Source organism: Cynocephalus volans, chromosome 2 (genome assembly GCF_027409185.1).
Source record: "Cynocephalus volans isolate mCynVol1 chromosome 2, mCynVol1.pri, whole genome shotgun sequence".
Lineage (NCBI taxonomy): Eukaryota > Metazoa > Chordata > Mammalia > Dermoptera > Cynocephalidae > Cynocephalus > Cynocephalus volans.
This window is the reverse complement of record NC_084461.1, coordinates 66,657,930-66,676,653: the sequence shown is the minus strand read 5'-3', so window position 1 is coordinate 66,676,653 and position 18,724 is coordinate 66,657,930. Positions and strand designations below refer to the sequence as shown.

The 18,724-nt window shown below is 38.8% G+C and overlaps 1 protein-coding gene across 1 annotated transcript in view; it reads left to right on the top strand.

The window, feature by feature from the left end:
- Positions 1–18,724, top strand: part of DMGDH (dimethylglycine dehydrogenase) — a 67,385-nt gene that overhangs the window by 28,208 nt on the left and 20,453 nt on the right. The window contains exons 8-14 of the mRNA XM_063087605.1: positions 3,054–3,223; positions 4,433–4,586; positions 5,771–5,936; positions 6,417–6,547; positions 7,906–8,123; positions 9,438–9,595; positions 11,724–11,783. Coding sequence (XP_062943675.1) covers positions 3,054–3,223; positions 4,433–4,586; positions 5,771–5,936; positions 6,417–6,547; positions 7,906–8,123; positions 9,438–9,595; positions 11,724–11,783 — 1,057 coding nt within the window. The remainder of the gene's footprint in view (positions 1–3,053; positions 3,224–4,432; positions 4,587–5,770; positions 5,937–6,416; positions 6,548–7,905; positions 8,124–9,437; positions 9,596–11,723; positions 11,784–18,724) is intronic.

The window sequence follows — 18,724 nt, the reverse complement described above, 5'->3', positions numbered from 1 at the left end:
GATGTGTTGAATTGGAAAACAAACAAGCAAGCAGATTCCCAGACACCACTCCTAGAGATTCTGATTCAGTGGTCTGGAGAGAGGCCCAGGAATCTGTATTTCAGTGTTGTCTAATTCTGGTACCACCAGTCCAGGAAATAGGTGTTTGTGAACTGTCTACATATGTCCCAGTGCTCATTTACCTGACCCACAGAATATCCACCATCAAAGCTATTTTACTTTTGACATTTGTTTTGTCACCATTATAACAAGCTTTTCTGTTTCTAGGTGACTAACACAATGCCCCCAAAATGTATTATGAATTGTATTGAAGTGAATATGGTTTTCTTGGCTTAGAACTGATAATAAGCAGCAGATTTTTTTTTAATCACAATGTAATTAATTATACCTATTTGTGGGGTAGAGTTAAATATCAATACCTGTGTACAATGTGTAATGATCAAATCAGAATACTTACCGTATTCATCATTACAAAACTTAATCATTTCTTTGTATTGAGGGCATTCGATCTCTTCTAGTCATTTGATAACAAGTAGTAAATTAATGTTAATTATAGATGCCTAGCTCGACTGTACATCAATAGAACTTATTTTTCCTAACTAGTATAAACAGCAAATTTTAAAAGGGGAGAATGCTATAAGATGAAACACCTGATAGTTTAGCAGAGTGATCATAAAAAGCAGACACAAACACTCCAAATGCATAACAGCCTGGATCCATTTAGAAGAATCTGGCTCAGCAGATTAAGCATTCAGATTCTCTTCACCTGAATGCTTCTAGAGACAGAAGAAGAACCCAACTCTCTTCTCCTCATTAAGTTCCCTTTTACTTCTATATCACACATTACTTCCTTATTAAAATCCTTCCAGCTGGGCATAGGCATACTCTGTTGTTGATTATATAAAGGCCTAATAACCACCATGTATTGCTTGCCTACTAGGTGCCATGCAGTGTACTAAATGCCTTCACCATTAATTTTCACCAACACCATAAAGAAAGTGTGCACATGAGAAGACCAAAGCTCAGGATGGTTACACAACTTGTCCAAGGTCACACAGCTAACAGTGGCAGAACAAGAGTCATATCCAGATCTCTCTTTCTCCATGCTTTTATAGTTTTAGCTGCTAAGCCAGGTGTTCTCTACTGATGTTTCATAACACTCAGTTGTATGGCATTTGCATATAACACGTTACTGGTAAGAGAGCCAATTTGTAAAGGATTTACTTTTTAAAAATAAATTAGATTTGATCCAGGATTTCCCCCTAATTACAGCCCTCTGCCCCATTTATTTGCTCATGTGCCTTGTGGAAAGGGAATAAACATGATGGTATAGCAGCTAAACCACAGGAAACCAAAGCACCACCCTGGCTCTGCCCTGGGAGTCCTTCAAGGATGTAAATAGTATCTGTCATGTGTATCTTGGCTGAACAAAGTTTGAGAACTACTGAAGAGTAAGTCCAGTAACAAGGAGTATACTCTCTGGGGTCAGTTGACTGAATCTGTATCCTAAATCTGCTCTTTATTGCTGTGTGACCTCATTTTACCCCTGTGTATGGGCTGATTTTCTCTTTTGTAAAATAGACTTGCTAAAGAATAAATCAGCTGTACATGTTAGATGCTAACAATGCCTATTAGGCACTCAGTAGATATCAGTAAAACTTTACACAGCTTCAAGTCTTATAAACAGGATCTATAGCTCTCAAATTCTCTACTAACATTGGGCCTGATTAAGTGAATGTGCTAAACTTTAATAAACATTTTAAACATATATTTAATAATTTTTCTTGCCTTCTTGAAATTTAGAGAGGTTGTTTGTGGATAATTAGGATGACTCATGTCTCTTTTAAAATTCCTACAGGAGAATTGCTGCCTTGTTATTCTCTTCGAGAAATAGCCTTATAACTAATTTAGGCATCCATTTTTGTAGAATAACAAAACTGGTGTCTTATGGGAGAAGTAAGTTAACATTTCCAGTCTTTACTAAAGCTCCTCCCATGCTTTTAGAACCTGTGATTCTGGCTAGGTTGCCGTAGTTTGGGATACTGGAGTTTCTTGTGTCTTGATGTCTGCTCATGTAACGCATTTTCTTTGTTCTCTCCCTTGACTCCCTACTCATTCAATTCCTAAAAGCTTCTCTTGACTTAAGCCACAGATAAATCCACAGTAAAAGTCTTCATTAGACAAGAATGAGTGGGTGGAACTGCACATGGCCCATGAAAAACTGATATCTCCATTTTGATATCAAAAACACTTTACTGGCCATCGTGTCTTTTTTTTTTTTTTTTTTTTTTTGTGACTGGCTGGTACAGGGATCCAAACCCTTGACCTTGGTGTTACAACAACATGCTCCAACCAACTGAGCTAACCAGCCAGCCCAATGTTTTTGGTTTTAAAGCATCTTCTTATGGAAATAGAAAACAAGCCCTCCTTCCCAACCAAGTGACCCATTAGTTGCAAAATACAGAGGTCAGCATTCCTTCCCACCTCCTCCCTACAAGTCTCCAGGTGAGTGTCTCTTCACCTGAATGCTTCTAGGATAATAGCCCAAGTTCCTTGCACAGAGGTCATCACTTCGGGAGGTCAGAACTAAATTGAGTCTAAGAAGAGATGAACAGGACACTTGTCAGGACACGTGTTTCTCCCAGAGTTTCCTATCAGTCAGGATAATCATAGCTCAAGAGGATTGGTAAGGTACCACATCTGCCGTTTTGCTCCCTCCTTTCACTCCCCCTGTTCCCATTTTCCTAAAGCGAAAGTCCTTATTATCTTATTAAGAGTCAAGGATCATTGAGCCTTTTCCTAATAAGGAGCAAGTATGCATCTCTTGAAACCGTGGGAACACAGTAGCTATCAAGTTGGGCGTGTTTAATTTAGATGTCTAAATATATTTTTTTCTTTAAGGAAAAAATTGACAGCATAAAGATTACATTACTTGTATGTTCTGAATAGTACAGAACACTCCAACTTTAAGTCCCAGTAAAACATTTAGGCACGTTCTATTATTTGAAAACAACATGTTGTAATAACAAGGTATTTATCTCTGTATTTGAAAGATATGGCATTATCCACGCTGGTGGGGTAGGGAAATATCTCAGTGAGTGGATCCTGCATGGAGAACCTCCTTTTGATCTGATAGAATTGGATCCCAATCGCTATGGCAAGTGGACAACAACTCAGTACACCGAGGCCAAAGCAAAAGAATCATATGGATTCAACAATATTGGTAAAGTGCAAATTTACTGTTGTTTATGAAGTGTTTACAGAATTGACTTGCAGAACCTCTGACTTTAGATACTCTTTATTCTCTTTGCTGGGGTGGTGTTATACTTCTCTCTGTGTAATGGAGATGCAAAAAAGGATGACTCAAAGCACCATGAATGTGATGAGAAGCCTGAAGGAACTGTACCCCAGCAACTCCCCTGTTAGGAGAAAACTGGGTACAGCCCTGATTCAAAGTTAGTTTCTGTTTTTTATTGTAAAGACAAGGAAGTTTCACAAGAAAAAATCAGTTGATTCAATCATTACAAAAGGACACAAAGACATGAGCAGTGTTACAAAAGTTATCTATGTCTAAGTATAGCTTAAACAATGGACACTAGTAACATCAGTAAAATGAACAATGTGACATTCCAAAGTACAATTTGTGGAAAGTTAAATTGGTTGAACTGTGCTCATTATCTAAAGTATAACCTCTCCTTAAGTGATATAAGTAGAAGTTGCATTCTTATGATAAAATCTAAGTATAATTATCTCTAAAGTTTCCACCAACAGACAGCTTGCCCCTGGCAAACATTTTTTTCACATCTTTCCCTACAGCAATTCTTAAAATCTCTTAACAGGATCAGTATGACAACCACCTGTTAGCTCTAAAATCATTCAAGTATACAATCCCATACCTAAGCAGTGGTTAGAGTTGATTAGATGGGCTGTTGCCCTCTGGCTGTAGGCTGTGGTCTCCTACCCGAGGGCTTTTGCCCTATACATGCATTTTACTTAAAAACCCTATTCTAAAATCAAATGAGAATCAAGATTTCTAGCCCTCTACAAGGTGGGGATGTTCATGGACTCTGAAAAGTTTTGTGCCTCTAAGACACAACAAAGAATATATATGAATGTATATATTTAATGTGTGGAGTTCATCGCTGATTTAAAATTTTAAATATATTTTTACTTTTCCTTTGTGATCAGTATGTATAATAGCTTTGTTTTTTACATAAATTATATATAGGTATATTTACTTATTTGAGGGTACTTCAAAAAGTTCATGGAAATATTTGTATTATATTTCAATTCTATTTTTCCATAAACTTTTTCAAGTATTCTCACATATGTTTCAGGCTTTTAAGAACTGTATTTTCCATTTTCTGAATCCCTTCAAAGTATTTATTGTTTAGTTATATGCTGTTCAAAGTACCGATTTTTCCTTTTTCAGTTGTTTATCCTAAAGAAGAACGGTTTGCTGGGAGGCCAACTCAGCGAGTCAGTGGGCTCTACAAAACCCTGAAGTCCAAGTGTTCCATGGGGTTCCATGCGGGCTGGGAGCAGCCACACTGGTTCTACAAACCAGGCCAGGACACTCAGTACAGGCAAGTGAATGACTTAACCTGCCCGTGGTTCTGACCAAGTGGAGAGACAGCAGAGAAGTGCTGAGTCCCCCTCCCACCCCATCATTCCACTCCATTCCAAGGAGCCTTTTCCTACAAAAAGTATTTTCCAGTAGTGGAGGTATTAGTCTAGCCCACATGACACTGGCCCACATCTAGGACCCATGTGGCACGAGAGTCCTATAACCAGCCCAGGTGAAGCCTCTTCTACTTGGCATTTATCAGAAGGTCAGAGGAACCTTCCCAGCCTTCTCCAAATCCCTGCATGGCTTCAATTGACTCCTCAACATTTGCTGTGGTTTAGGATGCTTGGTGAAATCACACAGTATACAACCACAAATGAAAAGTGTCTGAAGTTTTTCCTAAAGGACTCAGATAAACACCAGCTCTATTCTTCACTTTGTGCAGTTTGAATCTGGCCTAAGTTTCTTTACCATTTTAATAATTAAACTGCTGGAAACTCATTTTGCAGATTTAGCATCCTGCTCTGAAGTTAGAATACCACATTAGAAGTCTACTTTGTAAAGTAGAAAGGAACCTTTGTAAAGTCAGGAGACCTTTAGTCCAGGCTTAGCTTTGTCATTAACTAATGCAAAGACCTTGGAAGTCACTTTGTACCTTTTCTCAGAAAAAGGAAGATGTTGGACCAGGTCCTTGCTTACTCCAGGTGTGGGCTAACAGCAAGGGCATTGCCTGGGAGCCTGTTAGAATGCAGACCATGGGGCCCCACTCCAGACATACCGCATCAAGTGCAAGTGATGTGTATTCTCATGAACGTTTGAGAAACACTGGACTAGATTGCTCCGACCCACAGATATTCTGATTTAATTAGGCCCAACCACTGGTGTTTTTAAAATGCTCTCCAGGTGATTTTAATATGCAACCAGGGTTGAAAACTACTGGACTGGTTGACTTCTAAGGTCTCTTTCAGATCTGAGAGCCCATGAGTTCTGTCTTGTTTTCTAGTTAATTAATACTTTGTTCACTGTGAAATGGGTCAAAAGGATAGAGGAGTATCTTTAAAAGGTCAGATTCCAACATGAACATATGATTCACAGACAGAATTTTAGGTTGCATGTTCTTTCCCCTATGAGTTGGGTTTATAAAATATTATTATGTGATTTTTGAATGGCAGTAGTTTTAAAACACTAAACATTGTGTTTCAGGCCAAGTTTTCACCGCACAAACTGGTTTGAGCCGGTGGGTTCTGAGTACAAACAGGTTATGCAAAGAGTTGGGGTGATTGACCTGACCCCTTTTGGCAAGTTTAACATCAAAGGCCAAGACTCCATTAGATTGTTGGACCATCTCTTTGCAAATGTCATTCCAGAGGTAAATAGCCTTGCATGGATACAAGGTCCAGGATTCTGACCTGTTTAATTATTCATCCTCTTATTTATTTCTTTTCCAAAATCAATATGTTACTTTAGTTCATCTAATGATTTCTGTATAAACACTACAACTCTTCATCTGACCAAAAGTATACAAGCTAATTTTCAAATTTAAATTTTTGTTGAGTGGATTATCATCCAAGGACTTTATGACTTTGCTTAATTATGTTAATGGAACTTAAAATTGACTGCAATTAAATGAAATGCAATCTTTATGACAAATAGTTTCAAATGATGGTTTAAATTGAGAACGTCAAATTAATCTTGGGTTTAGGTTTATAGATAGTTCATACATTTGACATAAATGATAAGAGTCAGATGCTTTTCATTATTAATACCCACATCTTTTTTTACATGTGTGTTAAAAAGATGAGGAAGATTTTTATTTCATCCTAAGGTAATTTTAAATTCTTTTGCATAGGTGGGTTTTACAAATATAAGTCACATGTTAACACCAAAAGGTCAGGTGTATGCTGAGTTGACTGTTTCTCATCAGTCTCCTGGGGAGTTTCTTTTAATAACTGGTTCTGGATCAGAGCTTCACGATCTTAGGTGAGTACACATCCAGGAAAAGACATTTTGTACAGATTATATGTTGGCTCAGTCTTACACTGAGTTTTTCATTTACCAGTACTTGAAAATACAACTTTAATTCTTCTTAAACCTGATTGTTTCGAATAAACTTTATGTTTTATAGGGAAATATTTAAAGGGAGGGCTCCTGCCCCCAACAAAGGTAATCCATTCATAGAGTTTACTAGTTCTAATAACATTAACTCCCATTTATTAGGCATCATCAATGTGCCAGAACCCCTTTTAGATATTACCTCAATTAATTCTCTTAATATTGACCTGGTATATGTATACCTGGTAAGGTATATATACATATATATTTTTTAAAGATGACCAGTAAGGGGATCTTAACCCTTGACTTGGTGTTGTCAGCACCACGCTTTCCCAAGTGAGCCATGGGCTGGCCCTGGCAAGGTATATATTATTCCCATTTTCTGATGAGGAAACTGGGGTTTGGGTTAAAGTAACTTGTTCAAGCCAGTCTTTCTGATTCTGATGCCTGCACTGGGTGCACTTCAGTAAGCTGCCTCCCTGAATTATCTTCTTTCTCTGTGATGCTTTGTGCTCTCCAGCCCATAGCACAAGTTGAGCCTTTGCAGGAATCTTTATTTTATTCTATCTGTAGTCTTTAATCTAATATTTTAAAATGTTCGGAATATTATTATCTAATAAATGTCTTACTCTGACAGATTCTCACCTTAGTTATAAAGTGATGCAAATTACATTCTCCAATCCAGGATGTGGTGGGACCATCTCAGTAGCTTAGCCTTGTGCAAATCCAAATGAACATTTTATAACAGACTTGCATAGCTCCGGTGACTGCTCAGTAAATTATAACCCAGCCCTATAGCTGGTTCCGATAACTCAACATGACTTAGAAATTGAAACTAGAGTTTTTCTCTTTTCCTTATGATTATCAGAGCAATTATGTGTCTTGTGGCAGGCACGTTATTAACCTTTAGCAACACAAGTGTGCCTCTTGTGTACAGGTATTAGAGAAAATTTGGGCTTAAATTAATTTTTGAAGATTGTATCATTAGTTTTAAATGCAATGGGGCTGTTGCTATTTAAAAGAATTGTACAGCAGAGCTTGCTTAAATTGAAGGATCCTCTGTAGTGTGACAAATTACCCCCAAATTTATAAGTGGGTGATTTAAAGAGAATCATTTAACATTTCAGGGACCTGGTTTCCTCAACTTTAAAAATCAGATGATTGTATGAAATGACACTCTGGGAACGTTCCAATAATTCTAGATACAGCATGTCTTCAGAGAAATAATGTTACCAAAATACATTATGCAAGCAATATTTAACACAATGTTTGTGACTCCAATGCAGATGGATTGAAGAAGAGGCAGTCAAAGGTGGATATAATGTTGAAATTCAAAACACAACTGATGATCTTGGAGTCCTTGGAGTTGCTGGGCCATGTGCAAGAAAGGTCCTTCAGAAGCTGACCTCTGAAGACCTTAGTGATAATGTTTTCAAGTTTCTTCAAAACAAGTCCTTAAAGATTTCTAACATTCCTGTCACTGCTATTAGGATATCTTATACTGGTAAGATTGGAAAACAACCTAGGGTATGTCTCTGAAATTTAAAAGGAGATGCCACCAGAAATGTGTGTGTGTGTGTGTGCATGTACACACAGACACACAGACACATACACTCCCTTTTGTCTGTGTGACTTTGGAGGAAGATTTCTTCTGCCCAATTCCTATGACAAGTCTGTCTATTCACTCCTACTCTTGAGAGTAGTTCCACCGATTTCCAATTGTTGCTCCAGTCCCTGGCTGCCTACAATTTGGAAGGGTAGATAAGAGTGGGAAGAGGAAGGCTGTTGGAACAGTGGGAATATTCAGGATGGGAGTCTTGTGCAGAGACCATCTTGAATATATCAAGCACTTCTTTTAGAGCATTGCCAATGATCCATCCTTTCTTCCAGACTGTAAGGTCACTAGGAAGTCTTCATCTAGCACCCAACTTTGCACGTAGTAGGCATTTGATACAGAGATGAATGATCGCTCTTCAGTTCTCCACTGGTGCTCTGAGCTCACTTCTAACTTCCTCTAGACCTCCTGGTCCTTTCACAGAAGGAGCACCTGGTGCCTAGTTATTCCCTCAAGTACGTGCTGCTCCTGTTCTGGGGGTATCCTGGAAAAGCACGTCACCATGAGCATTCAACCTTGGGGGATGAGGAGAAAACACAGTAGTAAAGGCCATAGCTCTTCCCTGGGCTTCTGCTCTACCATTTCCCTGTCCTTCTTCCACCCAACATTGGCAAAATGGTAACCAGAATAAAAATAAGCAAAATAAAAAATAAGCAGGACTGTTTGGATTGGGTTTCAATTCTTTTGATTTTTGCCCACAGCTCTGATAGTGAATGAGATGACCAAGTGGGGAGTAGGGGGAGTCAGAAACTCTGGCTATCCCACAAAAGACAGTTCGAATAATTCTCTGTTGACTGTTGACCTTGTGATTCTTGGGCAAGGGGTTTGGATTGGGGTGTTTAAACCCTGAACCCCTTATCTTGGTAAAATATGCTATGTTATTCACCTAACATCATTGTCCCTGGAAATAATCAAGCCTCATTATGAAGCTAGGGTCAAGGGTGGAGATTAACTCCTGCATTGCAGTCTTTCTACATACTGCCCTCCGTGTGGGAGGCAGGATTGGACATGAATGCCTCTGTGATATGGCAGGTCCCTTTGTAGTGGGGTCTTGTTGCAACTTTCTGCAAAGTGGTCTTTTAAAATCTGACAATGTCCATGTTGCTTAAGTGGAATTTCTCCTTTTATGTGTTTTAGCTAATGCATGTTAGACCTAGTGATCATTGTTCTTACTCTGGTGTGGCACCTGTGGGTTTATTTCAGGTGAGCTGGGTTGGGAGCTGTACCACAGACGAGAAGATTCTGCAGCACTTTATGACGTTATCATGAATGCAGGCCAGGAGGAGGGAATTGACAATTTTGGAACATATGCCATGAATTCCTTAAGACTGGAGAAAGCTTTCAGAGCCTGGGGGTCAGAGGTTTGAATTGCCAGCATCTTCATTGCAATTTTATGTATCTGATTTTTGTATAGGGCTAGTTATAACTGCATCAACGTTGGCTCTGGCTGTAAGAGAAATTACACAATATTAGATACCTTTATTTAATTAGGGGAAGAGGTTTTTCTCTCCAACTGCCCAGTTGAAAGTTCAGTGGACTTCTGACATATGTTTTCTCTGCCTTAATTCCTCCTGCTTGGCAGGGAGCCCTAGACATCTGTCTGTGACTGTGGGGAGCCGCTGGTCTACCCCACGGGATTTGAGACCACCTTTCAAATTCTCCCCTTCTCTGTCATGTCGCCCATCCTCATTTTCTTATCTTGCACCTTTTGGTAAGTTAACACTCCTTCTCTCTGAGGGGCAGAGGCAATGGTCCAAGATGTGTCAATCTAGCCCGCCTCCACTGTTAATAACGGTAGCTAAGAGTTTCTATTTGTATAGTGCTTTACTGTTTACATAACATTTTCATATGCATGATTTCATTTACCTTCTCAGCTCTTCAAGAAGGTATTATTGTCATTACCCTTATTTTACACACAATCATGCTAAGATTCAGCGAACAATTTGGTCCAGATTACACAGTAAGTGGCCAAACTGTGGTTCAAACTCTGTGCCTCTATTTTATCTCCAGTATGGTAGGCTATCTCTGGACCCATTAACTTTTTCAGATCATCTCTTTGTTTCCTTGGAAGACATTGAGATTTTAGGCCTGAGAAGTGAGATAAAGGACAGTGGTAAAGATGGACTCAGAGTGGGGACTCAGGTTTGAATTTATCCTCCACCACATACAGCTATGTGGCCTAACCCTCCAGAGCCTCTGTTTGCTTTTCTATATAATGGACTATTTGTCCTACAGAATTATCATAGATATTAGAGACAGTCTATAAAATGCCAAGCACATAATAAAATGAACTTAATTGGAGGGCAAAGTGTGTTTGAAAGCCCAGGCAGGGACCCTTGGGCATTTAGACTCCAGGCAGAAGCACGTGGGCTTTGAGGTGGTGAGGCAGCCGACCCGACCACCACGGGGGACAGGGAGGGCCTGGAGCGAGTCCTGCATGCGAGGTGCTCTATTTGGGGATTCTCTATCCACAAGTGGGGCGTTAGGTGAGGCTAGCTTCAGAGAAACAGAGGACAGTCTTCTCCACACTCTGCAAGGAATGAAGCAGCAGAAGCAGTCCTCTGGGAGTCAGACATTTCTCCATCCTCTGCCCTCAGCTTCTCGCGGCCCCTCTCCCTGCTTTTCTCCATCTCGGGTGTCTCTGATTTCTCAGCAGTGCCAGAGCGCCCTCTAGTGTTGTTACAGCAATCAATCTTCTCTGCTTTGTTTTTATTTATTTTTTCCCCCTGAAGAAATCGTGAAATTTTGAGCAGATAAAAAATAATTTTACAGGAGCTCAAGTTGATTAAGAAATATGAGACCAAATTTAATGTTATGTAAAACAAGTTTATATTATTCATTTGGTATATGTAAATGCTTTGTTGTCTTTAAAAGTTTGACTACTTTTTAGGGGGATTAGGCTAGTTCTCTTACAGCAAAAGAAAACAATAAAACAAAGAAGCAAAAACCATTAACTTCAGGCCTATTACCAAATACTAGATTTTGCTTTGACTTGATGTATATTGTAATGACTCAACTTTCAATGTATTTGAAAAGATTGAGATCCAACCTTTATTTTTTTCCTTTTTCTTTCCTGAATTCTATGGAAGTCATTTTCTTGCCATCTGTTTTTCCCTCTCCTTACCCTAATTCTTGGCTGATTTTGAGATTAGTAAATTACTTAATAACTTTTTAAAACCTAATTATTACATAAATGTGTGAAACATCATGTACTATACTTCAGATGTTCATTAAAATAAAAGCTATGGAAACAAACTTAATTTTAGTTTCTATATTTGCTAATTTGAATGACAATATTTGCTGAAAAGCTACATTTGAATTTTGGATAATAAATTGTTTTGGAGACCAGTCCATAATTTGCCTTTTTCAGAATCTGGATCCAAAAATCAAAAAGTGTCTCTCTCCAAAAAATTATGTGTGGATATGGAAGTGATGTTACTGAAATGATTTGCATTCATCTGAGATTTAAAATGTGTGTTTCCCTTTTAGATGAACTGTGACACAAATCCCTTGGAAGCTGGACTGGAATATTTTGTTAAGTTAAATAAGGTATGTTTACATTCCAAAGTATGCTTGAAGTAAATCTTTATGATGCTGTTTTGTGACAGAGCTATGCTTTACAATTTAACCAAGTTTGATTATAGGAGAAATGAGTTGAACACAGATACTAAGCATTGCTCAATTTCTTAATATTAATCTTTGTCAGAATTTGATCAGTTCAACCTACTGGAGTGTGTTTGTAGACTTAAGATAGCAAAATCCAGCATCATTAAGGGCTAAATCAGAATCTAAGATGAAAATTAGTAAAGATAAAAAGATTATGAGTCAGATTTCAGGAAACATTCTTGTAGGAATTGCACCATGTCATATAAGTTACATTAACTCTTGGTGACTTGTGAAGTTGCACATTAGCTAATCAAACATACTGCATCATTGACTCTTCCTGGATGCTCACAGCATGAAGCAGCCTCCCTCAGCAGATCTATCCATCTGCTTAATGCTTAATCTATCCAGATGCTTAATGTTTCTTTGTATGTAATGGCAACATCTGAATATAAACAAATCACACATTTCACATGTTCAGCATAAAATGGATATTTACTGAGAAGCTAATATGGGCCCAAAGAGACAGAACTGATATTAAAACTGCAAAGGAAACCCTACTTCAGTGGTTCTCAAAGTGTGGTCCTCAGACTCAAAGCATCAGCATTACCTGGGAGCTTGTTAGAAACGCAAATTCTCAGGTCCCACTCCAGGCCTACTAAATCAGACTCTCTGGGAGTCAGGCCAACCAATCTGTATTTTAACAAGCCCTGCGGGGGATTCTGATGCACCTACGGTTTGAGACAAGCATAATTATTGTGGAAAAGTATATCATAAACCAATTTATTACAGCCTAGCTTATCAACATAAGACCTGCAAATATAAATGAGGTTATCCCACTGAGCAGTGTCTAAAATGTATTATAAAAGAAGTTAATAGAGTTGTACTTAGTGGTAGTATTGAAGGATAGGAACAGAAGCTGCTGCTGTTTAGGGTACTTGTTAGAATTCCAAAAATAAACTGTCCTGCCCTAGGTGCTTATAAACTGAAGGCTGTTTTCCAATCCTGTGGAAATATGTGAACACATGTATGTAAATAAGGCTAAAGAAACTTTTTTAATGCCCCTGTATCAGCTCCCAAATTCTGAGCTAAAATATTAGCATAAAACATGTATATTTACAGTATTAGGTTTTAGGAGAAAGAACGTTCTAAAGGGTTTTAAAGGGAATAGCTTTCTGTACATTTTTCCCATGGCTTTTATTTTTATGAGGTACCATCTCCCTCCAGAGCAGAGAAATCAGGTGCTTGGAATTCATGCAGACCCTAGCAACAGATTGCTCCTTCTGATAACAGAAGTCTTAGTTTAGCCATTTAAAATGAGGATAAAAATGGCCTGATTCTTGAAAGCATTAAAGTTCTGTTGGTCACTGATAGATAACTGATTCTTTTGCTTTGGTGTTTGGATATTATTGTTTGGGGATAAGGAATAGATAAATGATCTCTCATGTTGAAATTGGATTTTTAAAACTCTTTGTGATTATTAGCAGGTGTGGATTGTATATTTATTAGTTCTTTTAAATTGCATAACTGGAGGGCCAGCCCTGTGGCTCACTCGGGAGAGTGCGGCACTGGTAGCGCCGAGGCCGCGGGTTTGTATCCTATATGGGGATGGCCAGTGCGCTTACTGGCTGAGCATGGTGCGGACACCACCGTGCCAAGGGTTGCAATCCCCTTACAGGTCAAAAAAAAAAAAAAAAAAAATTGCATAACCGAATAACCAAAGCTCAGCTCAGAAGGAAATTAGTAGTTTAATAGATGCTAATTTTGATTTACAGTATGTTTATATAATTTCTGAATTGACAGTTCTCATTCAGGTGTCACAAAGTTAATTCCTAGTGAATTTATTGGATCAAGGTCCGTGTAGCCCAAGGATTGGGCCCTGACTGAGCCAATCTTTTTCAATTATGTTGATTCAGGTAGTTAGTTGGTATCAACCTAATCATGGTGATGCTTGCTAATTTCCAAGACAGGTGAATAGATTGGATCAACTTTGTTACACAGATCCTGTTTGGTGGTTTCACAACAACTTTATTGTGGTTTAATAGCAATTTCAAACAGGTTCCTGAAAAACTTATTAAGTTTGTAACTTGATAATTCAGGTCATGTGCCTAAAAACCAAAATGTTATCTGAACTGACTTCTTACAACATTTTAAAGAATAATATACTGCAAATTTATATTGCTTGGGAAAATTTATGCTGTAGGGAAAGTGAAGGTAAATGGTCAGGATCCCTCAGCGGTTTGGAATCTTGTCGAGCATTTGATGTAAATGATAACTGTGCACGTGCACCCAGGTGTTCCTGGGTTGTCTGACTCACACCCAGGTGTTCCTGGGTTATCGGACTTAAGTATAAAGGATGAGTGGCTCTGATCCACAGTGCCCCCCACCCCCACCCCTGGAGCAACACAGGGGGCCACAGGGAGACCACGAGGGGGCCGCTACTGCTGCTAGAGGATGTTGCTGTGAGCTGTTACTGCAAGCTTTTGCTGCCAGGGCCCCTGGGATACTCCAGGAGGCCACCGCTGCTGCTCCTGGAGGCTGCTGTAAGCTGCTGCTGCTGAGGAAGCTGAGGACTGAGCTCACATTGGAATGAATCTATTAACTCTGCCAGTGGCTCCCAGGATCTTTTTCCAATTACCTAGCTCGTGACCTGTGTGGGGTCTGTGACCCAGCCTGTATATGAGAGATCTGTGACCCAGTCTGTACAATGGGTTTGAAGGGTCTGAGCCCTAGCCTGATAGATTCTATATGAAAACAGAAGCAGCAGCTAATACAAGGGGGTATTTCTATTCAATAACAAAACAAACAAAACAAAAAACCCTGCCATTTTACAATTGTTTGAAATCAATCCTTTCTTTCCCTTCAAAGCAAATGTGTAGAATTCTCTGCTTGGCCCTTAAGCATTTACACAATGATTGTATGAGCCATAATGTGAAGAATACAGAGAGGCAGCCTGTGTCAGAGCTGGAAGGGTCCCTGGAGATCACCCGATACCCCCTCCTCATTTGAGGGTGAGGAAACTGAAGCACAGAGAGGTAGAGACCTGCGGGAGGTCATGGCTTCAACCCAGGTTGAATGTGACCTCTGACCTCATTGTTGAGTGCTCTCATCCACCACTTTTCCCAACAAGGTCCTTTCCTACGATAGGCTTATCAGACTTGAAAAACTGCCCAGGAATTTCTTTTTCTGGCAATATATACTATAGAATTTGCACGAACTACCTTTTATTAAATGACACCTCCCACAGTCATGTTTTTGTTATAACTAATTTTGTGTTCTATGGTAGGATCAGAGTAACTGCTTTGCCCATTTTAAGGAGGAAGATGATTGGGTGAGGAGATGGGCCATCAGGCCTCATTAGGGTGAATTGTGTTCTCAAACGAATAAGACGGTAGGGAAAAGAAGAATGGAGTGTTGAACACTCTTCAATCACAAAGCAAGACGGTGCCAGTGCACCTGCTTCCTTCCCTCGTAGAGGTGCCTCAGCCTCAGCCCCCCAACACTGACCTATGTAAAGTAGACACGTGTATGTGCACACATTCATCTAGTAAACACTTATTAAGTACCACTTATTAAACATCTTGCCGAACCACAGGTCTAAAAGTTAAAGATACACTCTTGATGGCTCTCAGATCTCATGAAGCTTGCAACAAATGGCATTTCAGGAATTAAGGCTGTAGAATAAATACATTCTGAACCTCAATTCTGCAAACACCACTCTGCACGGGGAGGGTTGTCAAGCAGTATCCAGCAGTGCCATCTTGTGGAGAATGAGACATGGGCTCTGAAAGGAAGCATTTACCAAAATAATTGAATACTGTACATACTTTTAAAATCTCCTTAACTAAAAACCTTTTACGTGAAAGAACTCGTCTCGTTGTTCTTAATGGTATTTTGATTTGTTCCAAAGGAAGTTACTCTTGGGGGAAGAATCAGTGGCTTTTTTTGTTGTTGGAAATGGAAGAGATACATTAATCAAAAGCAAGAGGAAAATCAGCTGCCTTAGGGTGGAGTCATAGATATTCTTGTAATTTTCCTTTGGGAATTACTGAATCTTTGTCCATTTCTGGAAAACCCTAGCCAAGATTCACAGGGACTCAAGTACTGGGTATAATGTATTTAAGCAGATCAGAAGAATTTTTTTAAAAAATAAGATTATTCCTCCCTCTCATGCTCCCTCTTGTCCCTTTCCCTCTTCCTGTCCCCCTCCTCGTCTTTCCCCGTCTTGAGTTTCTAACCAGTAGAAACAATAAATTGTGGTATATATTAACCACAAGTTAGAAGATGATGATTCTGGAAAATACAGTGTCTGCTGTTGAGGAAAGATTATTTAAAGCATAACTAGTAAGCAGAAACAAAACAACCAAAAATAAACTGCTAAAGAGGTAAAGCACTCACCACCAGGCCTGTGTCCTAAGCATTCAATGAGCATTAGCTGTTATGAAAACATCAAAGGGGAAAGAAACCATTGTTCACAGACAGCAAGTTAGAAAGGAATTTTTAATATGTTGTAGTGGTAAAAGTATCCAACTGTCTTGGGAAAATTTTAGGTAGATAGTAATAAGAACTGAAAAGGCAGAAAATTTTCAGTGATTCTGTCCTGGCTGGACATTAGAATCTGGGGTATGATTTTTTCAAATAATATCTTGCTTTTAAAAATCTCAAGGCCCTGGCTGCACCCCAGATCAACTAAAAAAGAATCTCTAGGGTAGGGACTCAGGCATCAGTTGATTTTTAATTCCCCAGGTGATTCCAGAAAAGATTGAGAATGACTTTTTTAGGCCAGTGATTTTTCAACTGGCTGAACATTACTATCTTGAAGAACTTTAAAAATTACCTGATCCCTGCCCCCGTGGTTCTCAAAATGTGGTCCACAGACCAGCAGCATCAGTGTCACCAAGGGATTTAGTAGAAAATGCAAATTATTGTATATCATTCCAGATCCAAAAACCAGAATCTCACGGGGCAGGGGGCAAGGGGGAGGCACGCAACAGTATGGTTTAATAAGCCTGCCAGGGATTCTTTTTTTAAAAGGTGACCAGTAAGGGGATCTTAACCCTTGACTTGGTGTTGTCAGCACCATGTTCTCTGAAGTGAGCGAACCAGTCATCCCTATATGGGATCCGAACCTGTGGCTTTGGTGTTATCAGCACCGCACTCTCCCATGTGAGTCACGGGCTGGCCCCTGCTAGGGGATTCTGATGCAGTTTGTTTGAGAATATTGACCTACTTCAAGCCAATTAGTTCAGCTCTGGATGTAGGGTCCAGGTTTCTTTTTAAAGCTCCACAGGTAGTTTTATTATGCAATGAAGATTGAGAATTACTGTCTTAGTTCTTTCAACCTCATACCAGCTATGTTCCTAAGAATACTCAGGAAAGCAGAAAATGAAGTGGGCTGGTCAGAAGACAGTGTTGTAGAATCTGTAGTGGATTGGAAGTGAGTTAGTAGATCTGTGACCTCTCCTGGTAGGCTACTGGTGAATGATATTCTAGCCTGAATCTGTGTTCGTTTGTTTGTTTAGAATTGGGCAGTAAGTGAATTTTTTTTTTTTTTTTTAAGTCACCAAGTTCTGGCTATGTGGCCTGGGAAAGTCATTTAACTTCGTTTTGTGCCTGAGATTTCTAATCTGAAAAATAAAGGCTCTCTTTGCAAGTTTAAAATTCTATGACATACCACTTAGCGTAGTGGTTGAAGACATTGGTACTTTGTTATCTTTGTGAGCCACATAATTGTGTCATTTTAATTAAGACATCCTTATTGTCTCACCCATTTTCTGTTGTCGAGTGATAAGGAGGAAAAGGGGAGGGGAGGGGAGAGCAGGGGCAGTAAAACCTAGGCCGAAGTGTAGTTGATCATTCCTGAAACAGCTCCAGAATATGTTGAACTCGCAGCCATTGAATGATTATCCTTATGTATCCAATTTCTGTTGTGTATTCTAGATACAAATCCTTTATTAGATACATGCTTTGCAAATATTTTTTCCCCAGTCTGTGTCTTCTCTCATTTGTCTAATAGTGTCTTTCAAAGAGCAGAAATTTTTAATTTTTGAATTTTTATAGCCTTATAAATTTGTCCTTTTGTGGATCATGGTTTTGGTGTCATATCTAAGAAATCTTTGCCTAACCCTAAAGTCACAAAGATTTTTCTCCTGTGTTTTCTTTTAGAAGTTTTATCATCTTATTTTTTACAGTTAGGTCTATGATCCAGTTTTAGTTCCTTTTTGTATCTGGTATGAGGTATGGATTGAAGGGTTTTGTTCGTTTGTTTATTTGTTTGTTTGTTTTGGCATGTGGATGTCCACTTGATCCCAGCACCATTTGTTAAAAACATTGTACATTCTGCATTTCATTGCCTTTATTTTTTTTATTTTTTTTATTTTATTTTTTCATTTCATTGCCTTTATACCTTTGTCAAAAATCAGTTGTCCATATGTTTGTTGGTCTATTTTTAGATTCTACTGTGTTCCTTTGGTCTATTTCTCCTTCTTGACACTAATACTACACTGTCCTGATTACTGTAGATTAAATAAAGTTGTGATAGCCTTGCAACTTTGTTCTTTTTCAAAGTTGTTTTGGCTATTCCAGGTCTTTTGAATTTCCATGAATTTTAGAATCAGCTCATCAATGTATACCAGAAAAGCTTGCTGAGATTTTGATTGGAATTGCATTATATCTATAAGTCATTTCGGGTCTTCCAACTCATGAACAGGTTATGTCTCTCCATTTGTTTAGGATATCTTTAACTTCTCTCAGAAATGTTTTGTAGTTTTCAGTACGCAGTTCTTGTACATCTTTTTACAGATTTATCCTTAAGTATTTCATATTTGGATACTATTGTAAATGGTATTTTTAATTTCAATTCTCAGTTGTTTATGCTAATATATAGA